Source organism: Chelonoidis abingdonii, chromosome 5 (genome assembly GCF_003597395.2).
Source record: "Chelonoidis abingdonii isolate Lonesome George chromosome 5, CheloAbing_2.0, whole genome shotgun sequence".
Classification (NCBI taxonomy): Eukaryota; Metazoa; Chordata; order Testudines; family Testudinidae; genus Chelonoidis; species Chelonoidis abingdonii.
Genome location: NC_133773.1, coordinates 90,649,107 through 90,662,717, shown reverse-complemented (window position 1 = coordinate 90,662,717; position 13,611 = coordinate 90,649,107). Strand labels below are relative to the sequence as shown.

Here is a 13,611-nt window from a genome sequence, read left to right as displayed (position 1 = left end):
CTTCCAAAGTCTTAAATCCTTCTTTAAAATTGACTGGGTGAGCATCCAAGATTTCCTGGAGTGCTGGAGTTTTGCTAGGATCTCCTCCAAAAATTTCCTACAGTTCAGTTTTAGATCTTGTAACCGATCTTTTTCTAGCAGATTTTGCCTTTGTCTCCAGATTCCCAGAACCAGTAACTTTTTATTTTCTTTCCTTTCTTGGCTTTTATATTTTATGGGGCTTAGCACAGAACCTACCACCCAGACAGGTTCTCTGATGTAGAACACAGGGTCACTCCAGTATTCACTAGTGGGCTCAGTCCTGCTTTGCACTGATGCACAGTGCAAACACCGTTCCATAGCTTGGAGTCCCTTCTAGCTTTCTTTGCATTTTCTTTATTGAATCTGTATGATTTGCTCTAAGTGCAAATGTTGTAGTTTCTCACTGCTGCTTCTATTGTTGTTCCACTTTCTACTGCTTTGAGCCGGGGTAAGCTCTCCCCTGCCAGGAATTTTCTGTGAATTCTCTCTCATTAGTAATGCCATAAACAAATCTGTCCCACAGCATATCGTCTAGGACATTTCTGAATGAACAATATTCTGTTAATCTTTTTAGCTCTGTCACATATACAGGTACACTTTCACCTGGCCTCTGTATTCTACTAGGAAACTCGAAACATTCCACAATGATGTTTGGCTTTGATGTGCAGTGCTCTGTTAACCTCTTTTGCAGGTGTTCTAAACTTCTGGTGTTTGAGGTTCTAACAAACTCCTTAAGAGAGAAAGTAGGTTTTATTGCCACGGACACTGAGGAAAATTGCTTTCTTTTTGTCCATTATCTATAATCTCATTTGCAAGAAAACAGTACCCAATCTTTCCATACATTCCTGCATTAAACTGCAAGTTACCCATACATTGCCATTCTTATGTTCTTTCTTGTCACCAGTTTTGTAAGGGCCACTCAGTGCACAAGGAACGCATTCTACTTACAATACTGAAGGCTGGGAATGTGGTACTTTATTCAACTATATACAAACACAGCTGGGGAGGAAACATACACTAATTAAAAGAGCAAGTAAGGGAGGGATGGAGTATGACTCCAACAACTCATAATACTCTGAGCATCCTCTTGATGACCACTTTAACAGTAACACCACCACCACCACCACCACAAAAGAAGAAGTCCTCTTGCAAATTTTACAAGTTATGGTCTTGTTAAATATTGGACATAGTTTTGGGAATTACTGTGAACTTTACCAGCTAAAATTGCTAGTGACATCCTGGAAAACGAGCTGCTTTAACATAGCTTTTCTTTCTGAGCATTGCTTAACCAGCAAGTTAAACATCAAAACGACAACCTCCTTCCCCCCACCCCCCAAAAAACAAACAAACCCACCTGCCCTGAAAATGTCCCAAATATCAGAAACAAAACTCCAAGTGGTGTCTAAACATTCCTATGAACATTTGAAAGTCATTTTAATGCTATAGTTAATGGATGTCAACACAAATTATCAGTAAAAAGTACAAAAGATACCCACATAAATTATACTTTGAGTTCAATGTCAAGAGGTTTTTGGGGGTGCAAAATACTCTACCATTTACGGCAACAATACAGCCAATTCACAACATCTGGGCACTACTATGACCACTTCTAATACTGCCACATAATCAAATCAGAATAGTTATGGTATTCGGATAGCATAAATACCACAAACTGATACAAAAGTAGTCCCTTAATATTGTAGAGGTGCTTAACTGTTTTTGCACAAGGAACATCTACAATAAAACACTCCAGAAGACCATAATTCCCGATTATCCACTATTAAGACAGCAAAGATCCAGTCAATGGGATAAATCCTGCTTTCCTAGCTCAGGTGAACAGTCCCATTGTCTTCAGTATTTGTTTATCAAGACTTCAAATACATCACAATAGCTTTTAACAACAAGCAGAAAGTTAGCACCTGGAATACAAAGGATAAACGTAGGTTCATTTGATGCTTTGTAGAATACTTTCAGACCACTCTGCTAGTGTCATGCACACTATGTGACTCTTGCCCAAAAAGAGTTCCAGTTCAGGATGCAAAGAGTGATATTTGCACAGAGATTTGTCAAGTCTATAATCTTGAACATTCCAAAGTAAGTCTACTTTATGCCTTCCTTTTGCCACTGGGGTAAGAAGTTAACATTCCAGGAAACTAATACAAGAAGAAGAGAAAACAAGTAAATTTTTACTCACCAGCCTTCTCCTTTTCTGAAATGACTGGCATAGCCTAAAAAAAAATAAAAAAGGTTGCATTTAAGAAAAGGTAACAATATTATTATTGATTTATCTTGATTGTGTTAGTGTCCAAAGGCTCTGAATGGAACTCAGGTCTCTGTGTTGTAAGCACTCTACAATCACATGTGAAGACATAATCCCTGCTTCAAATGGCTTATGCTGTCATGTGTGGGGGTGGGGGAGAAGAAGCAGCAACAAATGAGTGTAAAACAAATATAAAGGGAGAATGAAAGTAATGATGATGAGACCAAGTAGGTGAGGCAATATCTTTTTACAGTAGAACCTCAGACTTATGAACCCCAGAGTTGCAAACCTACCAGTCAACTACACACCTTGTTTGCAACTGGAAGGACACAATAAGGCAGCAGCAGAGACCAAAAATACCCAACAACCCCCAACCTTCCCCCACCCCAAATACAGTGCAGTACTGTGTTAAACGTAAAGTACTAAAAAAATACAGGGAAAGTTAAAAAAAATATTTGACAAGGGGTTAGGAAACTGTTTTTGCGTTTCTTTCATTTAAATTAAGACATTTAAAAGCAGCATTTTTCTTCTGGATAGTAAAGTTTCAAAACTGTATTAAGTCAATTTTCTATTATAAACTTTTGAAATAACAACCATAACATTTTGTTCAGAGTTATGAACATTTCAGAGTTATGAACAACCTGCATTCTCGAGGTGTTCGTAACTCCGAGGTTCTACTGTATTAGACCAACTTCTACTGATGATACAGACAAGCTTTCGAGTTTACACAGAGCTCTTCTTCAGGTTTGGGAAAGGTTACTCAGTCTTTTGCTATAACAGTTCAGTACATGAGGAAGAATGGTTAAATTCTGTATTTCCTCTTTTGAGTCACTCCCTATCAGATTCTGTTTTTGTGTCCTCAGCTCTGCTGGACTGTGAAATGATTGGGTTAGAACTAAATGAGAATAAACCATAACACCTACTCCAATTATTTAATTCTTATTCACTGTACAACTGTTCTTGATCATAAAGTCATAGAAGTTGGACAAGATGTGCCATTTAGGCCATCCCCTTGCTAGTACATGATTGTTCCTTCCAATATTTTTTCATTCACAATTTATATTATAGGTACCTTTATAAATAATTGAGAGGCAATGTGGTCCAGTGGATAGGGCACTGGATTGGAAGCCAGAAGATCTGAGTGTTACTAACCGGCTTTGGACAAATGACTACCTGTCCTGGTGCCTCTGTTTCCCCTCCCACTCTCTGTTGTCCCATCTGTTTAAAACAGTAAGCTCTTCACAGCAGGGAGTCTCTCACACTATGGCTGTAAAGCATCTAATACAATGGGGCCTTGATCTCAGCTGGGGCCTCCAGTCACTACTCTAATAAACAATTATTAAAAACAATTTACAAGGGGTTAATAGATGTTATAATAATTTTACAGAGATGAGAGGTGAAATCCTGGCCCCACTGACATCAGTAGCAAAGCTCCCATTGACTTCATTCGGGCCAGGGTTCCACCCATAGAGTGTGATGATTTTAAGCACATCAGCAGAAGATGCTGTAAATGGTTGTAAGCCATGGTTACAGATAATCAGTTGTTAGCATAGAGTCCAATGGGTTAATCAAATATTAAAATGTTAATTAATCATTTAGAATCCTTCAAACATTCTTTATAAGAGAACCCTTAATATAGAGTGTTATATTTAGTGTTTTTTACAGCTTACTTTTACATGTCCCAAGCAATGGGAATCCACCAATTGTTTTTTGTTTTATTATTAATTATTTGTATTATGCTGGACCCTAAGAAACAGTCAAGGTTCATGCCCCCATCGTGCTAGGTGTTGTACAGACACATAAAGAGGACAGTCTCTGCTTCAGAGAGCTTATAAACTACATTGCAAATTATAGTACTGCACCTGAGTGTAATATTCCTCATATTTTTGAGTTACATCCAGGGCTCCAGAATGTATGATAAGGCACACTTTAAAGATTCCTATATATTGTACCTAAATCAATATATATCACATAGGATGCTACATGTAAATAAAAGGCACACACACAGGCTGGGGGAGTGGTGGAAGGAGGAGGTAACATTTATCTTCCTTTGTAAGTCTATTCTATGGTTGAAAAGATCTCGCCTTAGGATGTATTTCTTCTATTCAGAATTTTCCATTTCTTAATTATGATAAGTCTCTGTACCACCCTAAACAATTCTTGGTGTTTACATCCTTCAGATATTTGTATACAGTTATTACATCCCCCTTTTTCTGTAACATTGAACTTTCCATTTTAATCCACCACGCCAGCGTTCCTTCTAATTTCTGTATGTGTGTGAAGAATGAACTTCTGCCAGAGTTCAAATTTAAAGACTATGAGCATACTCTTGTCTACTTCCACCCTCCATACATATTAAGGCAAAGAGAGGCCATTATGAACATCTAGTTTGATCTCCAGTATAACCCAGGCAATAGAATTTCACCAACTGCTTCCTGCATTAAACTTATAACTTCTGGTTGAGCTACAGCATACCTTTCAGAAAGGCATCCAGCCATTATTTAAAGACCCCCACCCTCCCTTCATTAATTTCATTCTCTGGATTCATAATCACTTTTTCCTCTTACAGGGAGAATGAGCAAGGAAGAGTGGAAAGGACAGAACATGTGGTGGAGAGGAGGGGATGATGAATAGGTAAGGCCCTTCCTTTTTTTTAAAAAAATCCCAGGAATTTATCAGTGTTTATTGAAAAAAAAAAAGTAAAAACAGGTGAAAAATCAGTAAAAACAGAAAATGAAGAGCAACGGGCCTGGGAGGGGTGCACACTAATCACAGGGCCTGGGTAGGGTTGCCAACTTTCTAAATGCAGAAAACCAAACACCCTTGCCCCGCTTCTGCCCTTCTTCTTCTATGAGGTCCTGCTTCTGCTTGCTCCATCCCCCCTCCCTCTATCACTCACTCTCCCCCACCCTCCCTCACTTGCTCATTTTCTTTGGGCTAGGGCAGAGGGTTGGGGTGTGGGAGGGGACGCAGGGTGTGAGCTCCGGGAGGGACTTTGGGTGCAGGAGGGGGCTGAGGGCTGGGACAAGGGCATGGAAGTGGGTGAGGGCTCTGGCTGGAGCTGTGCACTCTGGGGTGGGGCTAGGGATGAAGGGTTTGGGGTGCAGGAGGTGGTTCGGGGTGCAGGTTCTGGCCAGGCAGTGTTTACCTCAGGCAGATCCCAGAAGCGGCTAGCATGTCCGGCTCCTAGGCTGAGAGGCCACGGGACCCTATGTGTTGCCCGCGCCCACAGGCACAGCCCCTGATTCCCAGCCAATGGGAGCTGCAGAGCCAGCAGTTGGAGTGGGGGCAGTGCATGGCACTTCTTAGCCCACCCCTCCACCTAGGGGCAGGCGGGATATGCCAGCTGTTTTCCCTGGAGCTGCTCGGAGCCAGGTAAGGAGCCTGCCAGTCCCATACCAACCAGACTTTTAACAGCCCGGTCAACAGTGCTGACCACAGTCACCAAGATCCGTTTTTGACCAGGTGTTCCAGTTGAAAACTGGCACCTGGCAACCCTAGACCTGGGTGTTGGAGGGGGTAGTCATGATATAACAGTCAGGTGGTCTCATCTGTCGGGAACCAGCTTCCTGCCTGTTTTGCTCCCCCACTGCGCAGAGGAAGTGGAGGAAGCTGCTCTGAAGGGCTGGGGCAGTAGGACCAATACTCACAGGGTTCAACTTTCAGCTCCTCTTTTGCAGAGTGCCTGACAGCAAGCAAGGCCTCTCAGGGCTTTCTCCCTGGGGAGCTGGTTCCTTCCATTTTATCAAGGCTCACTGCAAGGACTCACTCTACCTGTTTTTTTCCTTTCCCTTCCCTCTCCCTCTCCTGGCCTATTGCCTTCCCTTCTCAGGAGAGGATCCCAAGGCCTGATCTTCCCCTTGGCTTTATGCATCCCTAATAGGACTCCCCCACACTTCTAAACCCATTTTTTATGATGATCCAGCTCCTCCCAGCTGGCCCTGATAACTAATTGATTCACCACTCCCTCCAGGTCTATGCAGGTGAGCTGAGTCCTGAGGCTCCCGATAACCCTTTTGCTGCCAGTGTGGAGTGTACACTCCCCAGGTGCCTAACACCTAACCTGTTTAAGTGCTTCTGAAAATCCCACTAGAGACTAGTCTGCAACTTTTCATGCCAAATACCTTGAAAAATCTGACTCTGTGATCAAATTTTTAGAATTGGTAGATTTCAATCTCTTCCACCTGTTTTTTCCCCCCTCCGTACACTGAAAGAGGAAAATTGATTTTCCTTATTTTTCAACTCCCAACTGGATTCTTACCATGAATGAACTAGTCAAAACAGAGAAAATATTCTCTCTGAATCTGTTAGCTAAACTTAAACCAAAAGTAATTAATGCTAAAACTTTTCTGCACAACAGAAAGTGGAAGTACTTCTGTTTGGAAAAATGTATATGCCAGAATTCAGTCCATTGTGAGACTGAAAATAACAGTGATACTTAATGCAGTACCTGACATTGTGTCATATTTATAACACTTGAACTGACCTTAAAAGTTAAAAATGTTTCCCCCCCAATTCTGAATGAAAAAAGACGCACCCTTTAACTCACTAAACTCTGAGGAGGGCTAGTTGATGCAACATTTTTATTTATTTAAATGATTTTAATAGATTATAGTAAGATTGGGCCTTAAAATAGGTTGTCATAATTTCAAATTATTTTTAAATAGGTTACATTTTAAAAAGAAAAAAATTATTTAATTTAAATGTAAGAATCCAATTAAAAAAAACATTGATTTTTATCCACCCTGTTATCGAGTTTGGCCCATATTTATGAAGTATTTTGAAATTCTTCTGAATGAAAAGCACTAGTTAAATGTTGTGTAATTCTACTGCCTTGAGATTCTTTGCTTCTTATTCTTGATTGATAAGGAAATAAAACGATGAGAGAATTCCATCATGTTTCTACCTTTCTTACTAAGGGCATGTCTTCACCAGCACTGTTAAAGCACTGCAGTCACAGTATAGTGCTGGGAGAGAGCTCTCCCAGCACTATAAAAAAACCACCTCCATGAAGGAAATAGCTACAAGTGCTGGAAGAGCAGCTGAAACTTACAGCGCTCAGGGGGGCATTTTTTCACACCCCTGAGCGAGAAAGTTGCAGTGCCGTAAAGTGCCAGTGTAGACAAGTCCTAATAGAGGACAAAACACCAAGTAAGCATAGTGCTATCACCCTAAAAAGTAAAATAATACAAACAGTGAGCAAATCCAGCAATTTCTCAGACAATTCTACTAAGGTGGAGCTTTTTGTTAACAAAGCTACATATGCTGCTTACATGCTGCACAGTGGGATAACATGACTTATTGTTACTTAGGAGAAATGCTCGCACCTCAATGCAGTTTTGAATTCACCGGTGACTTTCTTCAATGATTTCCATATGTCATAAATGAACTGCATTCCCAGGAAGTGATTTAACATTTCTGGCACAGGAGCAATTAAATGGGATTTTCCTGGTTGTCCAGATGGATCCACTGTAATGTCACATTATTCCTAACTTCTCACTCCTCATGGAACAAAGGAACTCCACTAATAATTTCCACACAATCGAGTAACGGCTTTCCCCTCCTCCCCTCCCAAACTTCCAAGACTCCTGTACACCTCACTATTTGGTCTGAGCATCAGGATCCAAACAAAAATCCCCAACCACTTAAAACAGTCACTTTATCATTTTGTTAATACATCTTACAAGAAGAGTAAGAACAGAAGGACTGCTTTAGAAATGTAAGCAGGGAATTAAAAGAATACAGGACTGGAAGAGACCTACTGAGTTGTCAAGACCAGTCTCCTGCTATCACAGGCAACCCTGTCATATAACCCCGTTCATAAAACTATCAAGCTCCATCTTAAAACTATGTATGGCTTGCATAAAAATCACCTGCTGGAATGAATATACTCAAGATTTTGTTCACCACTGGGCAGCCTGGGAAAGGCTGACTTTGAAATCTATTCTTTGAATTGTAGCACATGCACATGAGTTGCATTGGGTCTCCACTCTATGTAACTGTGTTACATCTGTACACGGTGACAGCAAAGTGGGAGTAAAATGCTACTATTCTGATGCAGCACCATTTTACACTCACTTTACTCTTGCTTTGCACAGACTTAAATAAGGACACAAAATGCAACACAGTGGAGATTCTTTACATTCTTACTAATCTAGGCCTAATTGTGACTCCCACAGGCAGTGGAGTGTTAGGTGGGGTAGCTGCAGTATCTGACCTGTGGTGGAAGGAAGCATTAACTCTGCATAGGGTACCGTGTTATTCCTTTTGATCCAAGCAGACAGTAAAAATTCAGCGTCCAGTAGGTTGTCATTAGGAGAAATTGATGCTGGAAGCAGCTTTTTTTAAAGCAACCCTGTTTATTTACAAGCATGTACACTGTCCTGTTTGACTCCTCCTGAACACAGGAGGAGTCAAACAGCAGGAGACAGCTTCTGTGTTCACAGTTCCAAGCCCCTTTCAGCCAGTACTTACCCAGTGCTTGTTCTGGCTGTGCCATTGGCTTTCTGCTGCTTTGCACCTGCTTCTTTGGTGTTTCCCCTGCCTCTCTCTCAACCCCCCCACTCCCAATACTACCCAGCAAAACCCCTCTGCCCACACAAGTCTGTTTCTGTGGTGTTGCAAGTGCCTGTGCTTTGGATGGAGGCTCCTGCTGTTTCTTAGGCCTGGTCTACACTAAGTGTTTAAACCGATTTTAGCAGCGTTAAACCGGTTTAACGCGGTACCCGTCCACACTACAAGGCCCTTTATATCGCTATAAAGGGCTCTTTAAATCGGTTTCTGTACTCCTCCCCGACGAGAGAAGTAGCGCTAAAATCGGTATTACCATATTGGATTAGGGTTAGTGTGGCTGCAAATCGACGGTATTGGCCTCTGGGCGGTATCCCATAGTGCACCACTGTGACCGCTCTGGACAGCAATCTGAACTCGGATGCAGTGGCCAGGTAAACAGGAAAAGCCCCGTGAAATTTAAATTTTCATTTCCTGTGTCACAGCGGTGTCGTTAGCTCTGATCAGGCCACCGGGTAGCAATGCAGGTCCCAAATTTCCAAAAATTAGGCGGTCCTAGCATGGGAGCCAAGATAACAGGGGATACTGGAAAAATCCTTGATCGCCTGTAGTGGGGTGTAATACAATCTGGTTCCAGCAAAGCTCCGGTGACAGAAGAAAAATGCCAAGAGAGCGTTGAAAAAAAAAATCTCCAGAAAGCTACATCAGTGCTTCGTGACAAGCTGTAGAGCGGAAGACAACAGAAGACGCAAATGACACTCATGGAAGGGAGGGGCTTATGCAGACTCCAGCTAATCCCACGAGCCCAACGAGCTAGTCTTCCATGGAACATAAGATACTCTCCTATACATGCAAGTCTGTTGGCACTGAAGCCTCCCTAGTGTACAGGTAGTGAGAGCGTGTTCAAACTTACAGTGCTTCGTTGTGGATTTCAGATGAATAGCTCCTCAAACTCTTATCTCCTCCCCCACCATGTGAAAGAAAAGGGAAGATGAATCGTTTCTTGACTTCTTTCAAATCGTTCACCCCTAATGTCTAGCTGATGCTGCTGGTGAGACGTCTGATAGTCTGCACAGTTCCCCGTGAAGCCTCAGTGTAGTTCGGCGCTCCCTCTTCGCGCCTCGCGCGTTAAGGCCTAGAATGAAGGGCAGTAGGTCTGGTAACCGTCGCCGATTATTCATACTCTATGAGTGCGTCTCCTGACTGGCTTCAGGTGTCTGGGTGAGGCAGGGGCGTGTATCTGGAAGTCAAAGATGAGTGGGGAATAGACTACAACCGGATTCATTACCCAAGAGTGAATGATCAGAACGTCTGGATGAGACTGTCGGTTCTTCATAGCAACCTGGAGGCTGAAGCGTCACACATCAGCTTCCCTCCCTTTCCTGTGTATATCTAAAGTTCGTGTCCTCCTGACTGTCATAAGCAGCGGCATGCGGCTTCTTCTCCCCCCGCACCGCTTTAATGTTCCTGCTTGGACTGTCATATTAGCTTCGTGACGACTCTCTGACCTCCCTCTCGATTTTGAGTATGTTTCACTAATAAACTACAGTGTTCGATATTCAACTGATCCTTTATTACTCATGGACACGAAATGGGTGGACAGCTTGCCTGATGGAATAGCCAGAGATTATTGGCGTGGGGAGGAGGGATCAAGCAAGGGTGGGGTTGTTGCAGGCTGACCCCTCTAAGATGCTGAGATAAGCATGTAGTCTATCTATATATCTGGCTGGATTGCCACACAGAGACGACACCTGCTCTTCTTACATCACACTGCGTCTCGCGTGAAGTGTACACTAATGCCCCATGATCTCCGCGCAGAGAGAGCGGTGACTCCATATTTTTAGAAACTCTAAATAAAGGAGGGGATTGAACTTGGAGAAGGTCTATTCCCAGTTTTGCTTTTGCACCCTGGCCATGTCGTGATCTCAGCTAGGGGCACCCATGATAGCAGCAGACCAAAAGTACAGAGGACCAGATAAAAACGTCATCTCCATTATGCCAATTTACAGCCGGCAGCAGATGGTAATGGAAACATACTGATAACCGTCTCCTATCATTGACCAAAAGCAAATGGAATGCTGCTATTCCGATCCAGCGCTCCTTGGTGAAGATCACCTCTGTCGTGGCATCTCAGTGAGCACATCGGTGACTGTAAAAAAAAAGCTGAATGGGCTCCATGGTTCTTGTGCTATGGTGTCAGCCAGCGGACAATCCAGGGGAGAAAAGGGCGCGACAATGATTGTCTGGCTGTTTGCCTTTCCGGAGAGGAATTTAAGCCACAAACCACCCCCATTGACAATGCTTTTTTGCTTTTCGGCCATACATTGTCCATCTGGCTCTTCATAACTCCAGGAATTGCTGATAGGGGCAGGGGAGACTGCGGGAACTATGGGATAGCTACGGAATAGCTACCCACAGTGCAATGCTCCAGAAATTGACGCTAGCCTCGGACCATGGACGCATACTACCGAATTAATGTGCTTAGTGTGGCTGCATGCACTCGACTTTATACAATCTGTTTTATAAAACCGGTTTATGTAAAATCAGAATAATCCTGTAGTGTAGATGTACCCTTACATTTATCCTGAATGAAGGGTGGCTATTATGCCCACCAGTTTCAATGACATTTCACCCAGTATAAGACCTTCAAGAACAGTGAGAGGGACAACTTCAGCAGTACACTCACTCCACCGAGTCCACCTGTATGAAGCGGTAGTGTTCTGTTGGGTAGCACTACCCTCTTAGTCATGACCTGGATACACCCTGGCTTTGTCCGCACTGCAGAAAGCTGTGTTTTTTACATCAAGATAGCTATCTTAATATATAATCCTAGTAGAGACAAGGCACAGGTAGTTTTTCAGTGTAGCCAGCTGAGGTCAACCCCATACTCCTCTTCCCCCCACAACCCCACAACCTGGGGTTAAGCATGACTAAATGAAGTGAGGTAAAAACTACATGGGCCCTGTCTTCACTAGGATTTTGCATTGAGATGTCAACCCCCCCTTTATGGTTTGTGGAAAGAGGCCCTAGGCTTGTGCAGTGTTTGCAGGAATACTGGTAGGTTCCCTTGCACACAGAAAACACAAGCAGCTGCAATAGGGTTAACTCCTGCGCAAGTGCAGAGTGCTATGTTTGACTAAACTGTACATTAATCTGCACAGACTATATTAAAGGTGCTTATAATACATAATTGCTGAAATGAGAATCAGCTACATCTTTTAATTTTCTTTATATTCTTCCATAAACCAACTCCAGAGATGCTGTATTACAAACTTTACAGTCATATCAATTATTCCAAATAGGGTTCTGAAATGTTAAAGCTCACTTTGTAATTATACATACGCTAGTAGCTCCAGGCTGACATGTCTATTTCAGTCCATAACACTTTCTTTTCAGAAGGAACAGAGCAAGTAAGGTGTAATTGGCATCATTTAAGTCACATTTTCAATGCCAAGATGGATATTTTACAAAACTTTTCAATCTTATTATGCTGTCAGCTGTCCAGTAATTTCTTGAGTACGTATTTGAAGAGACATATTGGAATACTTCCTTGCCAGTGATCTGACATATCTTGAGTCACAAGGCATTTCTCCAGTTTTTATACAGAATTTATTGCATTATTTTCCACATTGCTTTATTTCTAAATTTGGCAGTGAATGTAAAAGTGCCTCTGTAGATATATATCTATATCTTTTTACTAAGCCCAGATGCTGCTTCTGCAATTTGTTCAAAGGAAGATACTCAAACTACAGTTAGGTAAAAGAAAGAAGTATGTTTGCTGGTGTCTGGACAGTGTGCCGTTGGCAAAGGCAGGCAGGAAGCCTAGGTTCATGAATGAACTCAAAGGGTACATCTAAACGTCAGTACTGGCCAGGGGCAGCTGACTTGGGCTTTCAGGGCTCAAGCTGCAGGGCTAAAAATTGCTCTGTAGATGTTTGGGTTCAGGCTGGAGTTTGGGCTCTGAAATCCTTCAAGGAGGGAGAAGTCAGAGCCCACGCTCCAGCCTAGGCCCGAACATCTACTCTGCAAATTTTAGCCCCTTAGCTCAAGCTCTGCAAGCCCAATCAATTGACCTGGACTCTTGAGGGGACAAAAATGTTATTAAAGCTAATGTTAAAGTTATATAATACACAGGTTGAGAAAGGAATGTCTGTACATCTGAGTATATCTACATTGCAATATAAGCCAGGGCTCAGACTCAGTCTTGCATCCAACCCCCACTTCCATCTACATACAGCTCTCTCAGACTTGGGCTTGGACCTATAATCCTAGGACCCTGTGAGGATGGAAGGATCAAGCCAAGTCAAGCCAGAACCTAGGGTTTTGAAACCTATTGCTTTGCAGTGTAGACACAGCTCCACCACACCGGGTCCTGAGAGACCGCCAAAAGTATCCCACAATCTCATGGGCCATCTTTCTTTGTCCTCTCTATCTCAAAAATCTCCAGTCAACTCCAGGATAACAGAGGCAACCCCACTGTGTGTAGTACAGCAGCACAGTGACTCAGCATTTAACCCTTTTGTTTGCTTCTGAACACTGAGCTGCAAATACACCAGAGAGCCTTCTGTGTTTGCAATGAGACTGAACAGAAGTCTTCTACAAAGTGCGTGGCTTCATAGTCTGGGGACTACAGACAGATTGTTAAATCTTTGGTATGAGATCAGCAAAAACAAAGTTCACACATTTGTATGTGAAATGTTCTCACTGCCCATACTCAGGCACTTGTTTTCAATCTGTGCATATAGTTTTTCTGCTTCTGTATATGCAACAGGCTTCACTCAGAACCATATTGTTGCAAGAACACATCACCTAGCCCACAG

General features: G+C 42.6%; 1 protein-coding gene across 1 annotated transcript in view; it reads right to left on the bottom strand.

Moving 5' to 3' along the window:
* The window catches only part of DLC1 (DLC1 Rho GTPase activating protein), a 381,496-nt gene that overhangs the window by 225,375 nt on the left and 142,510 nt on the right, over positions 1-13,611 (bottom strand). Inside the window, exon 5 of the mRNA XM_032799001.2 lies at positions 2,216-2,249. Within this exon, the coding sequence (XP_032654892.1) occupies positions 2,216-2,249 (34 nt within the window). The remainder of the gene's footprint in view (positions 1-2,215; positions 2,250-13,611) is intronic.